The sequence below is a fragment of the Sander vitreus genome, chromosome 23, assembly GCF_031162955.1.
Source record: "Sander vitreus isolate 19-12246 chromosome 23, sanVit1, whole genome shotgun sequence".
NCBI classification, from domain to species: Eukaryota; Metazoa; Chordata; class Actinopteri; order Perciformes; family Percidae; genus Sander; species Sander vitreus.
The window spans coordinates 6,806,655-6,824,589 of NC_135877.1; the positions used below are offsets into that span (position 1 = coordinate 6,806,655).

At 41.4% G+C, this 17,935-nt stretch overlaps 1 protein-coding gene across 1 annotated transcript; it reads right to left on the bottom strand.

Moving 5' to 3' along the window:
- Positions 1-4,871: 4,871 nt before the first annotated feature.
- LOC144537755 (protein mono-ADP-ribosyltransferase PARP12-like) lies at positions 4,872-17,931 on the bottom strand. Its single transcript, XM_078281616.1, has 12 exons — positions 17,569-17,931; positions 16,411-16,546; positions 15,096-15,849; positions 14,923-14,973; positions 14,665-14,791; positions 13,553-13,727; positions 11,678-11,798; positions 11,492-11,588; positions 11,295-11,373; positions 8,799-8,929; positions 7,563-7,714; positions 4,872-6,945 (listed from the first exon to the last, which is right to left on the bottom strand). The coding sequence occupies exons 1-12, from the start codon at positions 17,868-17,870 to the stop codon at positions 6,299-6,301; spliced, it is 2,772 nt and encodes a 923-aa protein (XP_078137742.1). The 5' UTR covers positions 17,871-17,931; the 3' UTR covers positions 4,872-6,298.
- Between the last annotated feature and the right edge of the window lie 4 nt (positions 17,932-17,935).

The following is a 17,935-nucleotide window of genomic DNA, read 5'->3' on the forward strand; positions in this document are numbered from 1 at the left end:
AAGCTGGCTAACAAGTTCGACAAATCAACTTAAAATGGGATATGTCAATATTGTGTTCTGAAATATGGTGGCCAAAGTGGGCATTACCTCTCTTTTCGAAATAACGTTATATACTTACAGAATATTCAATATGGGTAGGTTTTTTTGGGGCACAACTGAAAAACCAGGGGTTTTAGCTGGCCATTCAGTTCAGAGTTCATTCGAGTTCAGAGAAAAATATGAGCCCATTTCATATATGAAATGGGCTTTACTGCATCAGTTTCACATCTCTAAATAGGATGCACAGTGTCTATAATTGTGATAGATTGACCTCTGCCTCAAAATGCGAGTAAACTGACTATAATCCACTGCCTCTCTTTTGTAATCCACGGTCACAATCATGAAATGGATACCCCCCCCCCCCCCACCTTTCCCGCGTCCATCCCCCTGATAAACTGCTCCGTGGAGAAGTGAGTGGACTGGGGGCTGCAGAGACATAGCTGAGGGAATCCCTGCACAGACCTACTGTAGTACATCTCCAAGCTGTCAAACCATTTAGCCCAGCCTTACACAGCAAAATACTGCGCTCACAGGTCAAACCCCATCTTACCCGAGGAATAGTAATGACAACAGCAACAAAATACCCGGAAAGGACGAGCTTCATTGTGTGAAACAGCTCATTTCTCTTAAAAGCACAGCCCGCAGCAGGATACACACGCCGACTAACGTTAATGTTGGAAACAACAACGTAGGAAGGATGGTGGGGATAAATGCGCAAATGATTTACCTGAGCGGTGGTCAGTGATGAACAAGTGTCGGATGATGAAGACCTGCCTCTTCTTCTTCTTCTTCTGATGCTGCTGCTGCTGCTGCTGCTGCTGCTGCTGCTGCTGCTTCTTCTTCTTCTTCTTCTTCTGCGCTCAAGTCCACGGTCCTCCTCAGCCTCCCAGCCAAGCTCGCGCTCTCTCTCTCTCTCTCTCTCTCTCTCTCTCTAATGCATGCTGGGAACATGATGGGTGTAGTGCATTCATTACCGCAGTCAGTCCGTGAAGCTCATTGGCCAACAGGGAAATTGAGGGAGCGTCTCGCCCCCTCAACTGGGGAATCAAATGTGAAACAGGATCAAATTCATAGATAGGATCAACAAGTTTATATATTAAAAAAAGAATCATACAAATTTAATACAATTGTGATTTATACAAATACTTGTTTGGTTGTTTTATTTGCCATATCGCAATATAGATATATATATATATAGATATACACAAATACATTTTTCAAAAAGGTAGTTTTATTTAAATAGGAAACTCACAGAATTTGTCTTTTACCCTCCTAACACTATGAATGCTCCTTTTTGGGGCCTTCTGTTTGATCTGGTTAAAGTTTGATGCATATTTTATGTTGTCATCGGGGAGGGCTGAATCTTACCTGTCTCAATGTGTAAGATGTCCAAATGTAGAAAGGATATGACACAACCAAAAAGGTATGATGCACAAGGCAACCATATGGTGAAGAACATACATTTATTAAAATAACTAATACATTGTGCAAAGTCTGGTAATAGTGATCAAAGGAGGAAAACAAAAGGAGCACCGTTTAAATAAAATGTTAACGTAAATGTAGTTGACGGAGACCAAAACAGCTAGTGAATATTGACTTACATTCATCAGGTGACCAGAAACACGACTTTAAATAAATGCTAATGTTGCTAATGTGTCTGCTATATGGACGTCAACGTTGTTTCCCTGCTGCCCCCCCCAAGTGGCGAATAAATCAATGAATAATGCTTCAAAGGGTGCGTTAGGGGGCCCTCTCGGTTTACAACTAAATAGTAAATGAACATAACAGTAGTGGAAAGTTAAATGATGGAGCTATCTGTCTGTCAGGCTGATATCAGCAGAGGTAAATATTTGATGACGGCACTCAGCCACAGAAGAACATGTCGACCCAGCTGTCACTGATGTAACAGAGTGTAATCATCATCAGTCTCTTTTAACCCACACAGCCATGATGCCACCGAGTAGCTCCTGTCTGTTGTTGAGGTTGCTGCCCTGAAAGACAATTCTCTGTGTCATCAAACGAGATTTTTTTTTTTAAACTCATACCGTAAAGGTATAGCTTTTTTTGAGGGTAATATTTTTAAATATTTTATCATGTTTTATCTCAGAAGTTCATTGGGTATCTAACCTATCATATGTCAGAATGTCTGCAGAATAATAATAATAATAATATACAGAGCCTAATAATGACACTGCAGTTTCCAGGACAGGATCATACAGTAAGCACAAAGCTGGATTAAGAAAACGTGTAATTAATGCATGGATAACTGTGTGAATGAATGTACAAATCCTAGGATTGTGGTGGAGCTAATTACACTTTAATGAGAAGCCACGGTCCAGCCTCCAGCCCTCTGGAGACCAACAGCACACTCACAGATGCTGCTATAGCAACTAATTAATTCCAAAAAAATCAGAGTAATACTGCAGCGTCATCTTTCATCAGCATTAAGTTGGATGTTTACAGGCAAATCTGAGTATGAATCTGAGCCGAGATCACCTTTTTGTGGGTACGTTTTAGCTTCGATCCTCAGTTTTGTTGTTTAATGGTGTCAGCATGAATCCATGACATAACCAACTCTGTGCCATGAATACATGTATTGCCCCTGCTCCCTCTTGAATCAGTGAAACAGATTCAGACAAAAACAGAGGCACAGGCTGCACCCCAAAGTGCAGCACAAATGTTGTCATCCAATCACAACAAGAAGCATCTGCACACAGCAGCTGCACAGAAAATAGAAACTAAGATGGGCGTACAGCCCAGTATTATTAGTGCAATGTTTGTCATGGTCTTCTGGGAACCTTGCATGTCTGTACAAAATCTAATGTAAATCCATCCTATAGTTGTTGAGATAATTCAGTCTGGAAGTGGTGGACTGATTGACATTGTCATCCCTTTGCTAGGCTAAAAAGAAATTAAAAAAAATAAGAAAAAAGCCCTGACTCAGCTTTGAAAGCGTTGGCTTCAGTTTTGTGCCGTATAGCAATCCAACAAATGTCCCTTCTGTAGCCCACTGTAAAATGTTGTTACCATACACCTTTGGCTGATCCAACAGGTGCGTTATTGATCTACTGAGGCTACAGTAGATCTGCTGACCACAGCTGTTATTGAAATCACCACAAACATTTCAGAAACTCAACAAAAGTGTCTCCTGCTATCAGCCAAATAAAGATCTCCCTCACTTCCCCTCAGCGTGGGCTTTTGCCGCTATAGCATTCTTCCATCAGCTGAGACCAAAAGACCATGACTCAGCAAAAACATAAACACCTCAAACACCGAGAGGGGTGCACGCAAACAAAGGGAAGGGAGACATATTTAATTCATAAGCTCTTGCAATGCAGGAACACCTGATTTTCAGATATGCTGAGGCCTGAAAGCTCCTCGCAGCTGTCTACCAACAAACAGCAGCCAGGGCAAGACACAGACAGGAAGTAGCTGCTTAGGCTGGTTAATGTCAGTGGATATTTACTGTCACTGTGTGGGCTGTTGCATGCCGCGGAGCACAGCTGCATTTCCCATAGGACAGCTCCATCCTAATGGGCAGCAAATGCATAATGAAGCACGGGTTGGCAGAGAAATGGACGCAGTGGTTGTGACAGCCAAATCCAATTTTCACCTTGGGAATTGTCTCTTCGTAATCTACTGTACGGTCAGAGTCGTTTGCCTATCTGCTCACAAAAAAAGCTACGTTTTTAACCAAAGTGGAATAAATGTTCCCGATTAGTGCTCTAACCATTTACAGCACGAGTCCCTTGGGAAAAAAAGTCCTCCGCCACCAATCCCCAGTATACCCTAGTGCTTGTGAATCCACTCATATGTTTGGTTAACATCAATATACAATTTCATTTTGAAATGGCACAGAGTTGCATAAATTAAGAACATATTAAAGCAGTTGAAATTGTTTCTATTAATTAAGTACACATGCCACACACCCAATACATTACTGCCAGAACAGAAACTATGGTAGCCTATGATAGTGGTTCCCAAACTTTTTCACGTCAAGGACCCCTAAACTGACACAAATTAGACCACGGACCGCCATTTGTTAAGATTTGGTCCCATGCCCCCCCCCCCGCATCTGAGAGGATTTTGCCTTTGGAGGTTTTATTGCTAGCCTCGTGAGACCGTCCTGATCTCGCGAGCTCCAGTTTTCAACTCGCAGATCAGTCTGGCATCTTGAGACAGAGAAAATTTGGAGCTGTTCGCCAAACGACCGACCAATCAGCGTTGATTTTGAGGCGGGTTTAGGTGTGACGCAACGAGAAGCGACTGTTCAGTCTGAACAACATGTTTGATACATCGTTGATCTGATTGGTTGATTTGGCCCGTCTATCACCAACATAGGTGGTGATAGGCAGATGGTTTATCCAATTAGCTAACCAGTATTTCGCCCCTTCCCAAAAGTTCTCCAACCAGATGGATATGCCGAGCAAATGCGAATCAATCCATCTGGCGGAGTCAGGTTATTTTATTACACAACATGTATGAAACCCATGACCAAAATAGTCATACAATATGTCATTGTGTTACTGAGATGGAATTAAAGTAAAAATAAATGATTATACCTTTTGCTGCAGACCCCCAGAAACCCCCTCAAGGACCCCTGGGGGTATGCGGTCCCCACTTTGGGAACCACTGGCCTATGAGTACATTTATAGGTTCGGGATTATTTTTGGACCTGCTGACCTCTTTTAAATTTAAATTATTTCACAAACAAGACTTCACAAATTCACCAGCTAGCTAAACGGCAGATCTTTTTCCACCATAGGTGGTCCAGCAGCTCCAAAGAGCATCTGGCTAAATGTCTTCCCATCAAGTGCTGTCATAGAAAGTGCTCAAAGTACCAAAGTAGTTTATTTCAGAGATTTTTTCAGTTTATTAGATCAGATTATTTACATTTGCACTGATCAAAGTACATGTCATGTTTTTAAATGCCTGAAGACAGTAAAATGGAAAAATGCATTCTGGTTTAAAACAAATGAATGTCTTAATGTTCATACAGAAACATAAATCACTGCATAAAGTTAAACATCACCAAGGTGTAGTATAACTCTGATACTGTGCTTTAGTGTAAATCGATGCATTTCTTCAGCGTGTGGAATGATCCAATGAAAAAGTCAGGGTGCATAAGTATAGTGAAATCTCATCTGAATATGCAAACATATTCACAATCATACAGTGCAGTTTGTCAGGAAACGCAACAGGAGGCTGTTTCTAGTGTATGTATACTCTGTGTGTGTGTGTGTTGGTGGGTGATTTGCAGCCCTAATGTCACAGTGAGCACCAGCAGCCATACTGATGATCTTTTATGCCCTGCCTCATTTCACTAAGAGGCTCAACCCGACCGCTGGTGGCGTTTTCAATTTACTTATGAGTCAGACTGCAGCTCCCACAGTAACAAACAGCGCAATGTAATGCAGACCAAAACAGTGATTCTGTGTGCAGTTAATAATATTACATTCATTTATTATTTACTTATTACTTATTTGTGTAAGCAAATGAAACAAAAGCTGCGAGTGGTGCGGTCAACAATTGCACACTCAAAAAATTGTGTGAAACAGAAACGGCTTACATACGAACTACAAAACCTCATTTCATCACATTTCATAAAAAAAACATTTCCTGAGCAAAATGTATTAATCAATGTGTTAATTTTACATGTATTTATGTTAACCACATATCAATAAAAGTGCAACGGTCAATGGAAACAGACTTAGTGAATAAACCATGACATACATGTGATAAGCCCACATTGAAGACACAAAAAATAGCGGCAGATAAAAACATGAACCAAACAGAAATGCTATATTTCCGTTGCGTTTTCGACGTGGTTTTCGTTCATTTGAAGTTTGACGCCTTACAGTACGTCATCTTCTTGGGCCCTCTTCTACTGCAGTGCTTTCATGTCACCCGACTAGAGAATTTGTGCCACCAACCGTTTATCTCCTAACATTCGCATAACAACGGTGGATGGAAAGGCGCATTTTCTTCTGCAGATTTTCTGGAAATTGAAAAGTCATGTAACATTTGGATTTGTGAACTTGGCAGATCTGTCATTAATATTTCCTGTTCACTGTTGTTCTTTCTACTGCACTGCTGTTTTTATCCGTGGAATTAATCATTCTAGTGTTATACGGTCTTCTAATTAAATAAGCAGTCTAAGTGACACTACTGCATTGAAGCCACTCTACTCCTCACACTTCAAAGGATATCACTGCCTAATTACCAAAAGGCCTCGTTTTTGGGTCTTACAGCTTTGTCCCTAAGCAATGACACAGGAATCAGACTTCTTTGGTTTCGGACTCGGTGAGGAAGGTGGAGGAGATGGAGATGACGTGAGTTGGTTAACTATTCCGCTGCGTTGGTATTGGTAAGAGGATGTGCTGAGTTTGTAAGTCAAAGTGCTGGGTTGGTATGAGGCTGTGCTAGATTTATAAACGGATGTACTGGGTTGGTGTGAGGGTGTGCTGGATTTATAAACGGATGTACTGGGTTGGTGTGAGGGTGTGCTGTGTTGATAAACCGATATACTGGGTTGGGCAACTGGTCTGATTGTTTGTGGAGCTGGCCTCGGTACCGCTACTGGTTTGGGTGCTGGTACTGGTCTCGGTGCCGGTACTGACGCAGTACCAAATAAGTCAACGGGCGGTTGCGTGGTCTTGTACTGCAGCAGGTACTCGGGGTAGATCTGGTGCTTCTCAAACACGACAAAGATGGAAGGGGATATAACGTCGTCGACGCAGCTGTCAAAGAAGTTTATGTCTCCACCGTCCTTAGGAGGAGGTCGGACGTAGTCGGAGGACCCTCTGGTGTAATCTCCCACCAGCACCCGTGAGATGAACAAGGATTTGACATCAGAGTCACTGGTGTAGCTGTGGGAGTATTTTGCATCCCGGGCAAAGTAACTACCTGGGTTTGGACACAGAGATTATTGTAAGATCTGTTAATTAAGTCTATAAAATGTCAGAATGTAGCAAAAAAAAAACAAACAAAAAAAAACAAATCCACATAATCATGAATCTGAAACAAGTGAATGTTTGGCATATTTGCTTGATAAGTGACTTAAACAATTGATCTATAATCAAAACAGTTGCTCATCAATTTTCTGTCAATCGACTTGTCAATTAACTAATTGTTTCAGCTGCTGTTTTTAAAAATGTAGTGTAGTAAAAAAGTGTTTTTTTGGCATTTTAAGCCCTAAATAGAAGATTGCTATCCATTGTAATCCATCGTCTTGGGAGGAGCTATGACCTTTCTGAACCACAGTAAACTATTCTAAAGCTATACTGATGGACAGTTTAAACACCAGATAGGGGTAAAAAGGAAATTTGGGGAGAACTGCCCCTTTACATTTGAGTGCGCATTGAGGGCTGATGTTAACATTTTAGGATTCGTATAAGATACCTTCCCATCCTCTAAGGATGTATTGCCAAGTAAGTAACACTAAGTACAAAAACAAAGGTGTACAACATAACTGTTTAACATTAATCAGCAAACGGCTTAGAATGAATGTTTCTTCAACTCACCTTTGCCATAAACTGTTCCATGAGTTCCACAGATTCTCCAGTCAAAGTTGGTGTGGCAGATGATATCTACGTATTTAGAGTCAGTGCCATGAAAAAGCTTTTTTTCAGTCACATTGGGTCCCTTGGTGTTGATCTTCATCTGCTTTTTCTGCCTTTATTTAGGAAAAATTAATCAGAAACTTTAAATCAGGTTGATACATTTAGCAATGTGTGTAATGTGAATGAGACTATAATACGTACTTTGGCTCAACAGCGGCCACAAGTTAGTCTGGCTATCACCAGAACAAGCTCAATCTTTTAAGATTGAACATTAGTCTGGGGAGTCTGCTCTGTATTTTCTACTGCACAAGAGGCGTGATCAACAGGCATAGTTCAAATGACTCTGTGCGCAATTGGATAGTCCTTCAACCAATCAGACCAGCGATCCGGGTGACGTAGCAGCGACAGCGGCATCAACGGGTTGCTGCGCTTCTGTGGCCGACTTGTTGAATGTAAACAACCAGCTGCTTGGTCACTTCTCTATCGTCATCGTGTTAAACCCGCCAATAGCGCGCCAGGTGGATAAGCCAGTTTGTGATTGGTTCCCACAGATTTGTAACGGAAGCAGGATAGATAAACGTACAGGTTTCCAGCCTGAGCTGCAGGGCGAATCAAATCGCTGGCAGATCGGGCTGGGTTTACCCAGTCTAGCCACAAGTGGCAGCCACGGAATAATAATACATACTAACTCGTGGCTATTCAATTTAATTCAATTTTATTTATATTATCAAATCATAACAAGAGTTACCTCGAGACACTTTACAGATAGAGTAGGTTTAGACCACACTCTATAGTTTACAAAGCCCCAACAATTCTAGTAATTCCCCCTAAAGAGTAGAACAAGTAGAAAGTCATAAAGTCAGTGAACTGACTCAGTAATGGCAGTTACACAGCAATATCTATTGAAAGTTGTCTAACATCAGCCACCTTAGGCTACTTGCTGTAGCAGCAAAAGCCCTCAACTGAGCAACGGTGCATTTTACTGCTTATATGTTCAACTTCTCTTTTGTAAGAGGGAGAATGTGTTGCTTCTTCTTTATAAAAGTTACATACTCTCGCTTTAACAACCAGACAGTGATGGTTATCTGAGCAGATACAATAATAACCCAGCTAAGAAGATTATTTTAAACACACGACCACTGGGATGAATAATACCGTAAGTTTGCGAGACAAAGCACATGAAAATCACCTACGTACCACTGAAAGACTTCCCAAAGAGCTTTGTTCTGAATCCTCTCAATTTGGACAATGTCAAAGCCTCTCATGGTTTTACAGAAAAGAGTTTCAATCTCCTTAAATTCATCCGAGGAGCGCTGCAGGGGGACTCGCTGGAAAACACAAAGAGAAAAGAAATTCTTGTTAGCCAGGCTACATTTTTTTATTCTGTCCAAAAAAATCTTTTTCAGACACATCTTTTTTTGGCCAAAAACACAAAAAATTGTGAACCTCACATTTAATTGTCAAGCAAACTTTTGAAATGTCACAAAAAAGAAAATGCAAATATCCAAAATTAGCATGTTTCCATCAACTGCTTTGGAGTTAATAAAGTCGCCTTGGCCATAGAGCAAGTCTTAATTGTTCTTTCATGTCAGCTAGTCTGTCAAATAGTCTTTACTGATTTGTTTGCATACTTATTTATCTATCTTCCATGTTTTTTTTATTAATCTCTTCACCCTGTCCGTAACCAAGGACTCTCCAGAAAGGAGGGAGGGGGGGGACAGCTCTGACCGGGTCCTGGAGGCCGATGGGGGGTCCGGGGGAATGGTCTAGTATGGGACAGTATGGTGTGAAATCTACTCGCGTGGATGATGTCCAATAAGCAAGCAGCATGCTTCTACCAAGATCTAATAATGTCTGTGATTGGCTGTCTTAGGAACTGGTATCAAAGTCACAGTATTGGTACCGGTATCGAAAATCTTTGAACAATACCCAGCCCTTCCTTCAAGGCAGTAGTTTATTTCCACTTCAGAATTAAGTTGGCTTTATTTAAAATTGTTGGTTATTGTCAAAAAACAAACAAAAGAACAAAAAACAAAGCCAACAGTGTGTTAGTCAGCCTCACAATACTTTCTGACTTTGCTACCCTATCCGTGGCACTCCAAGCCAAGCCCAATCCAGCCCAAGCATGATGGTCGCTAGGGAAAGTAAATCTTTAGGATTCTCGCACTTTTTGGGTTTGTGCCCACATGGTTAAATGCCCTTATTGTAAGTCGCTTTGGATAAAAGTGTGAGATAAATAAATGAATTGTAATGTAAATCTTTAAAAACAAGTATATACATATATACTATACATACAGGGCTGTCAAACGATTAATTTTTTTTTAATCGCGATTAATCGCTGAATTTCTATAGTTAATCGCATATTTTATCATGATTAAAATTCTATTATTTTGCATTTCAGAACTGTTTTTAAGCACATATTAACAATGGAAAGCTATTCTTACCAGTGTATCTTGATTGGGAATCAAATGAATGCAAAGAAAGTTACTTTATGAACTTGACTTTAAGATTTGTAATTGTTTATTATTTATTTACTGTAAACAAAAGAAAAATATGTGAATCTGTCATTATTGCACAATTCCTACAAGTACCTAACTAAAAAACTAAAAACCCCTATCCTTACTAGAGTCAATATAGTGTTTAGTAACGCCTAAATAATGTTGATTACTCACTGACGTCCAGTGATCACCGGTTAATGAGACAGCGTTTGCAGCACCTTGCAGCAGTTCAAGTTTAGCTGCTTTCTCCGTGTCATACAGGCTGTGTATGGTGAAACTACTGTCCCCCTCGACGGCAATGAGACGGGTCAGAACATGCCAACCGTAGTACGTCTTGAGACCCGAGTCTTCTACGATGCTGACAGGTCTGCAGTTAGTTGCCACCCATTTTGCAAGAGCTGTAGTCATTTTTGGGGATTTGGTTTCATCCACAGGTCGGCAAGTAGCACTCTCCAAAATACTGCTTTGCCTGAGTGGGTAGCATGCTAGTGGGTAGCATCAACCTGAGTCACGTTAATTAGCTCGTAGGTGGTAGCTCAAGCTTGACGTGCTTCGGTGATATTTTAATTCGGCTTTACACAATGTGCATATGGCTTTCGACTTGTCTACAAGCCGTCCGGGAGTTTTGGAAATTTAAAAGCTCCATTCAGAATCGTGTTGCTGCTGTCTTTCTCCATCATGCCTGCAGCAGGAGGAAGTATCGCAGCTTGATGATAAGTAACGGTGCGGCAAAGGGTCAAAATAGTAGCCTGTTAGGCACGACGTGAAGCCGAGTGAAGTGTAAAATAAATTAATAAATGGCGGCATGCGATTAATAAAAATGTACGCGTTACGCTCTGCCCTTAATCGCATTGCGATTAACGCGTTAATGCTGACAGCCCTAGTTTTGGAGCAACATATGCTGCCATCCAAGCAACGTCTTTTTCAGGGACGTCCCTGTTTAGTTCAGCAAGACAATGCCAAGCCACATTCTGCACGTGTTACAACAGCGTGGCTTCGTAGTAAAAGAGTGCGGGTACTAGACTGGCCTGCCTGCGGTCTTTGGTGTTTTTTGCCCCCAACGTCTCCTCCCAGGCAGCGCGGCAATGGTTATGTTTAGGGTTGAGGTTAGGGTTAGCTGCCTGGAAGGCGCCGTTGGAGGCAAAAAACACCATCGAGTCCAGCCTGCAGTCCATATGTAGTGTTTTCACAATACCTTGTATCCTGTATGAGGAATCTGTGTCTTGTCCCAGTGGTTGGGTACATCGGTCAAATTTAGTTGACCAGGAGGCCTTCTGTGGTCAGAAAGCAAAGTAGAATTAGGATTAGTTTTATTGTGAAGTGGTTTAATTAAATGTTTCTCAAAAGGTGGAAAACATCAGCGGGACCAACAGTATATTTGGGATGTCGTACCTCACTTTCTTTGTTTTGACATCAGCTGCGGAGACAAACAGCGGCCGTCTTTTCACAAGCCTCTTGGTGCCATACTGCTTGTTTGTCTGTATCATGTCTGAGGAAAAGAAAAGATTATAACGGCTTGAATGTTTTAAAAATGCACAAAACTGTGAACACAGAGAAAATTGCGTGAAATCGGTTTACCCTGGAAACTGAGTGAGTATGACTGTGAACCAGCGGTGAACTCCACCACATCTTTGTCATTGTCCAGAAACTTCTGCTCCAGTGTAGGACTGTCTACGTCTGCTACTTTGCGTCCACCAGCCTGCGACACAAGACAGATACGTCTGTTTTTACCTCAAAACATGACCAATCAGGAGCCAGTTAGTGTGGTATGCAAAAAGAGAATTACCGTTGCTGTTTAGAAGCGCTCAGTTTTGAGGGTTGGAGAATGAAATGCCTTTCTTTAAAAGAAAGGTATGTTTTGCAATCTGCGAAGCGGTAGAACATGCAAACTGTAGCAGCTTGCAAGTTTGTCTCACAGAAATAGACAGCAGTCAAGCTAACCGTCTGTCACTCACATTTCCGTGGTCAAACCAGTCACCGCTAAAGTTGGAGACAGACACCGGCAGAGTAGAACGAAGTCTCGGGGACCAGAGCAGACGTAGTAACGTCACTCACAAAACAATGTCTGATGATTTAAATGAAATGAGCTGGTGTGACCACGGAGATGGAAGAAATATGCACTAGTCAACACAGGACCTTCTTCCTGTATTTACTTTCTTGCTCCCGCCCCAGATACATCCGACTAGGCCTGGGCGATATGGAGAAAATCAGATATCACGATATTCTAGACCAAATACCTCAATGTCCATATTGCGACAATATTGTAGGGTCGAGAATTGGTGCTTTTACAAAATAGTTTACCAATGAGATTTTAGATAAATAATCATCAATAATGTGGATATATTGACTGTTCAGAATAGTCTGGTAAGTTCAGAAAAGACCCAGGACTAGGTGGAGGGATTATATCTCTAACCTGGCCTGGGAACACCTCAGGATCCCCCAGTCGGAGCTGGTTAATGTGGCTCGGGAAAGAGAAGTTTGGGGTCCCGTGCTGGAGCTGCTGCCCCCACGACCCGACCCCGGATAAGCGGACGAAGATGGATGGATGGAAATTCAAATGTATGCAATCCGGTTACAATCTTCGCTGCTGCTCATCTCTTTCCTTATGGATGCTGCCACATAGCCTGAGCTGTTTGCACAGGCTGTGTGGCAGCATCTCTGCCTCTTTTCATTTTTTGTGTGTGTGGATGTAGAGCCATAAAAAACACAATTCATACTTAAATGATGTGCATGGGTAGCAGCTTAAGAAAGAGTTGCAGGGTTATGTAAACACATGTAGTCATCAGTTCAGCACAGGTTCAGTAGACCATGAGTGGGAAGGATAAAGTGGGAAGTATTGTTGTGATTTGAGTTTTTAAATGTCTGTCCCTTAAAAAGCAGAATCCAAGACAAAAAGGATAAGTGGTTTCAGATAATGGATCCTTATATAAATTCCATTTCAGAGCCAAGTTAGGACAGCCTCACTTCTTAACTATCTTGTGCAAAATTTAAATAACGTAAGTTTGCTGCAGTGAACAGTTGTCACTGCAGTAGCATTTAGGGTTGTGGTACGCCTGTAAAATGTCACTGAAATAAAAGGTAAAGTGGCCATTTTTAGCCCAAATCAGCTCCAATAGCTTGGCTTGCCGAGGCAAGTTGTCAGTTTGCATATCTTCAATAAAACTATTGCCTACTGCTGCTACTTTTTCATGCTGCTCTACTGTTTGCTAACTCGCACTGTTATCTATGAGTAACGGTTTCAATGTTTATTAGGTTTTTAATGACGTGGCGTTACTGGAGAGTAATGACTTCGGACTTTGATCAGCCGTATAAAAACGTCAGATAATACAGTATATACCTTGATTGGCTGCAACATAATGTTGCAGGTTGGGGAGACTGGGACATCTCAATTTCAGAATTTTGATGAAAGCAGCTTTCACAGGACACAGGAAAGGTAGAACTCCAGTTACTCACAGCTGAAGCGTACATGTTCCACTTTCCGAACTCGTCCTCCCAGTACCAAACCCACTCAGTGGTGTGGATGAAGGTTGGCTCAAGCAAAGAGTTTGTGGTAGAGAGTCGTCGGACTTTGTTCGATCCACGGGTCATTGTGTCAAAATGCACAGGTGGGGTGCTGTAGGGGTGCTGACTAAAGACAGCAGAATAGATAACTATTAATTCATACAATTCATGTTGACAGTAAATAATACTACATTACTACAGTACTACATTTTACCAGTACATTAGTTTGCTAAAAACATTGGCTCAATACTGGGAGTTCCTCTTCAGCTAAGGGTCTGTTGGCTGTAGCATATTTACCGTACAGACAATGACCCCTATTTTCCAGCGGGCGCGTCTGCGCTGCGTCCTGGAGGCACCGCAACCACCGCGAGCAATCGCGGCCGTTCAAGTCAATGCTCGATATTCCACGACCTGCCTCACGGGGCGACCAAGAAGTGGTGTGGTATGGTGCGTTGCGGGTGAGAGTGGTCTCAAACCTCTAACTTTCGGCAAAAAAAGTGAATAAGTGTATTTCTCAAAATCCTTTTTTGACAAAAACAGTAATTTCATCTCTAGAGAACACGGACGTTGCTGGTCTGCTGCAGCCTTCATCGACTCCTTTGTTATGCAAGGTAAAATTACTGTTTTTGGCTAAGGAGTCTGGTGGCTTTGAAGAGGTCATAAAGGGCTGTCTGACGGTAAGGTAAAGCGGTAAAAATATTCTAAATATAGCATACACTGAAACTGATATTAATGTTTTTAGGATGGCCTTTTGTTAGGGTGCCTAAAATAATAAATTATGTTGCAACACGTGTTGCCTCGACCACAGCAGTACATTGCTTAGATTCCGTGCCAGTACCCCTGCTTGCTTCTCCAAACTGGGGACGTGCTGACCACCATCTACTGAAGGTAATACACCTCATCCAACCACACTTCAAAAAAATCCGAACTATCCTTTTAAGGTTTTTAGCTTTTTGTCATTAAATAGTTGATAAAATTGGTTGTTTCAGTATACATCTTAAGGTTGAATTTAAGAATTAGATCTTCCCAGAACTACGATCTCATTGAACGTGAGTAGAGAGTACCTGTATGTGTTTTTAGGGTCACAGTAGTCCTTCTCAATCGCCTCATTATCAGTCAAGGCGGTCCATTGATTGTCCTCTCTGACCTCCCATCTGTACGGCATCTTGTCGTGAGCTTTAAAACATCGCTCTGAGAAGACATCGTCATAGAAACTAGATTGATGATGAGGACGTGATATGCTCTAAACTCTAAAGTACACAAAATAAGTGTAATTATTACTGTTTTGCGTGATGATCTATGATGTATCGTTGGTTACTTACCCTCATGTATACAGTTTCCTTTGATGAAGAACATGCATATCTCAGTTTTATCTGAAGGAAACAAACAAAAAGTGCACTGTAAAGTGGTGTTGGGCTTTTTTTTTTTCTTTTACAGTTTAGAGTTCTTTCAGAAAACTGTTTCAATAAAAGCTTTTGCAGCTGGCGTAGTTTACCTCTAACAGGCCTTTGCCTTTGTCGTCTGTTCGGTCCATCATCGGTGTTTGCATCGTCGATGACAGCACCGGGGTTGTCATTAGTGGAACTGGTTGATGGTCTGCCTATGTTCCCGTCTTTCTTTCTGACAGCTGTTGAAGTTTTATTCAGATTTTGGTTTTTTTTCTGACCATCGTCGCTGCTTGCATCGGTGCCGCTGGCAGCAACGGAGATGTCACTGGTGGAAGAGTTTAGCCAATCGTTCATTCCATCGTCGCTGTACGGATTTAAGGCGTTGATTTCAGCAAGGATGTCATCAGTTGAAGAGGTTTGTTGCGCCGGTTGACAGTTGCGTGGGTTTCCTCTATTGCCCCTGTTGCCCCTGTTGCCTCTGTTGCCCCTGTTGCCTCTGTTGCCTCTGTTGCCTCTGTTGCCTCTATTTCCCCTGTTGCCCCCGTTACCTCTCCCTCTCCCTCTGTAATTCTGGCCATCGTCGCTGTTTGCGTCAGTGTTGTTGGAAAGATTTGGTTGGTTTCTGTCAGTGTACTTCAAAGCCAATATGTTTGCATAAACAGACTTCAGGGAATGAGTGAGGTCTTCAGGCACGCCTTTCTCCTGCAGGCTCTTGTATGGCTGTGGAGCATTAAAATCATGAGCCTTGGAGCAGGTGCAGTCGCGGTTCAGGAACCTCTCACAGATATGCAGTCTCTTGCAGGCGAAACCCTCCTGACACAGGCCGAACTCCCCGCCACCATTGTTGTAATTATGACATATCTGGTATAGGGAGAAAAGGTGGTTACAATCAAACAAAGCAAAAAGCAAGGAAAACAACAAACAGGAAATTGCTGTTGTGATATTGACATTTCATTTTTCAGTGACCAACTCCTTTAAGATGACAAATAAAGACGTTATACAGCTACTGTAATAAGTGTTGATGAAGTCAACAAAACTTCTGTTACTCTAAAGGACTCTAGGGTTTCTTGCAATCATATTTTCAGCATCTGACAACTAGGTTTTAATATATATCTAAACAATTTCCTGTTTTGGAAAAAAATAGTTACTTTTTTTATGTGTAAACCAAATAGGCTGATATGTAGAAAATATACTTATCACTACAGAAATAAGTAAATCGAAGTAAGTCCTAGACTGGCTGTGGTCAGCTAATGTGCTTCTGCACTTGGGTCAGAAAATGTCATATTTAAGGAAAAATATATATCCCTACTGTGTACCCTTCCATGCACTGAGGCAGCAGTTTTTAGCTCTGATTTACTGATCTACAACAATCTGATTTGAAAAACCACTCTGGACGAATCCTGTGTATGTAGTGAAACTTACATCAGGCAGAAGCCAGTTGTCGCTCTGCAGCAGCAGTGTGCACAGCTCGGCCCGGCTCAGACTCTCCAGCTCATGCTCTCGCAGTAACCCCGCATTGTGATCAGAGTCCAGCTCATGGGAGAATTTGCATCCTGTCCTGTCATCCAGGAACACAACACACATAGTTCAGTTATGAGTATCATTTTTAATATACAGATGCTCTGTAAAAGAATACATTCCTCCATTATGTTTTGTAACTACAAATTGGCTAAATGCTATATTAATGAAATCATATAAATGTTTCTTATGCGTTCCTACGTTGGTTGAAAAGTCTGACATCTGCAAATAGTATAGCGGTTTTAAAAGTAAAACATGATAGACAGAGCTACATAAAGATAACAACACAGTAGCACATCTAAACACATGAGTTATGGTAGTAGCTGTAAAGAGGTATTAAACACACTTAAGTGTTTTATTCTTGAATGAGACAAACCTTTTCTACAGGGACATGCTAAGAGGGTTAATGGTCACCATTGCACCAGAACTGTAAACACAGCTAGCAAGATCATGCTACCACTAATGTTACTGTCATAAGGACATATGAAATTTGCATTAACGTAATATGACAAATGTCGTCAAGGATTAACAATAGTTCGACGTTTTGGGAAATACACATATTTGTCTTTTTGCCAAATGTTATGAAAAGATTGATAGAACTCTCATGTTTGTATATTAAATATGTAGCTAGCTAAAACTAGCAACTGGTTAGCTTGAAATAAAGACTGACAAACAGTACACCAGACAGGTTTCCAGGAAAACTCCAAAAACGTTCAGTAGTTCAGCACTTAGACTATTCTTTAAACAGACTTATTCTGACTTTGAAGCTACTTAAAAAGTCTAACGGACATCAGAGTTCATTGTGATAGCTAAATTAACCTGTAAAGCTCCTACGTGTCCATGTTTCTTTTTTTTCCTTTTTTTTGACGTAACGTTAGCCGTTGACAAATGTGAACTTGCACTCAATTGTACATAGAAACAATACCATTTTTAATTTCAACAATAAAGCTTCCTTTATAAACAACTGAGATATCTCTGAAGTAGTCACAAGCCTCTCCAATAACCCAACATTCATTAGACTCACGTTAGGCCTTACACCATTATCAAACATAGGCTATTTACCTCGACCGAGTGAACGGACAGGATCCGGTGAGGAGGAACTTTTTACAAAGGTGCAGCGTCCTGCATGATCCCGGACACACTCTGACTCTGCACAGTTTCAGTCTGGTCCTGGCCACCACCTTCGGCTGCCCAAAAGGCCTACACAAAGTAAATATATCTCGGTTACTAATGATATTATGAATTTCATCGCCTAAGCCGAGATTCAATATCAAATAATCAGTGTCAACTGATCCTTGATTGGCGCAGATGATCTTCAATATTTCCGACTCCATTATTTTGACGCTCTTCTTTTCTGTTTCCATAAGCCTGTATTTCCTTTCACCTCCGAACACAAGACAGCAACTACTGAGTGAATGCTGAGTTCAAT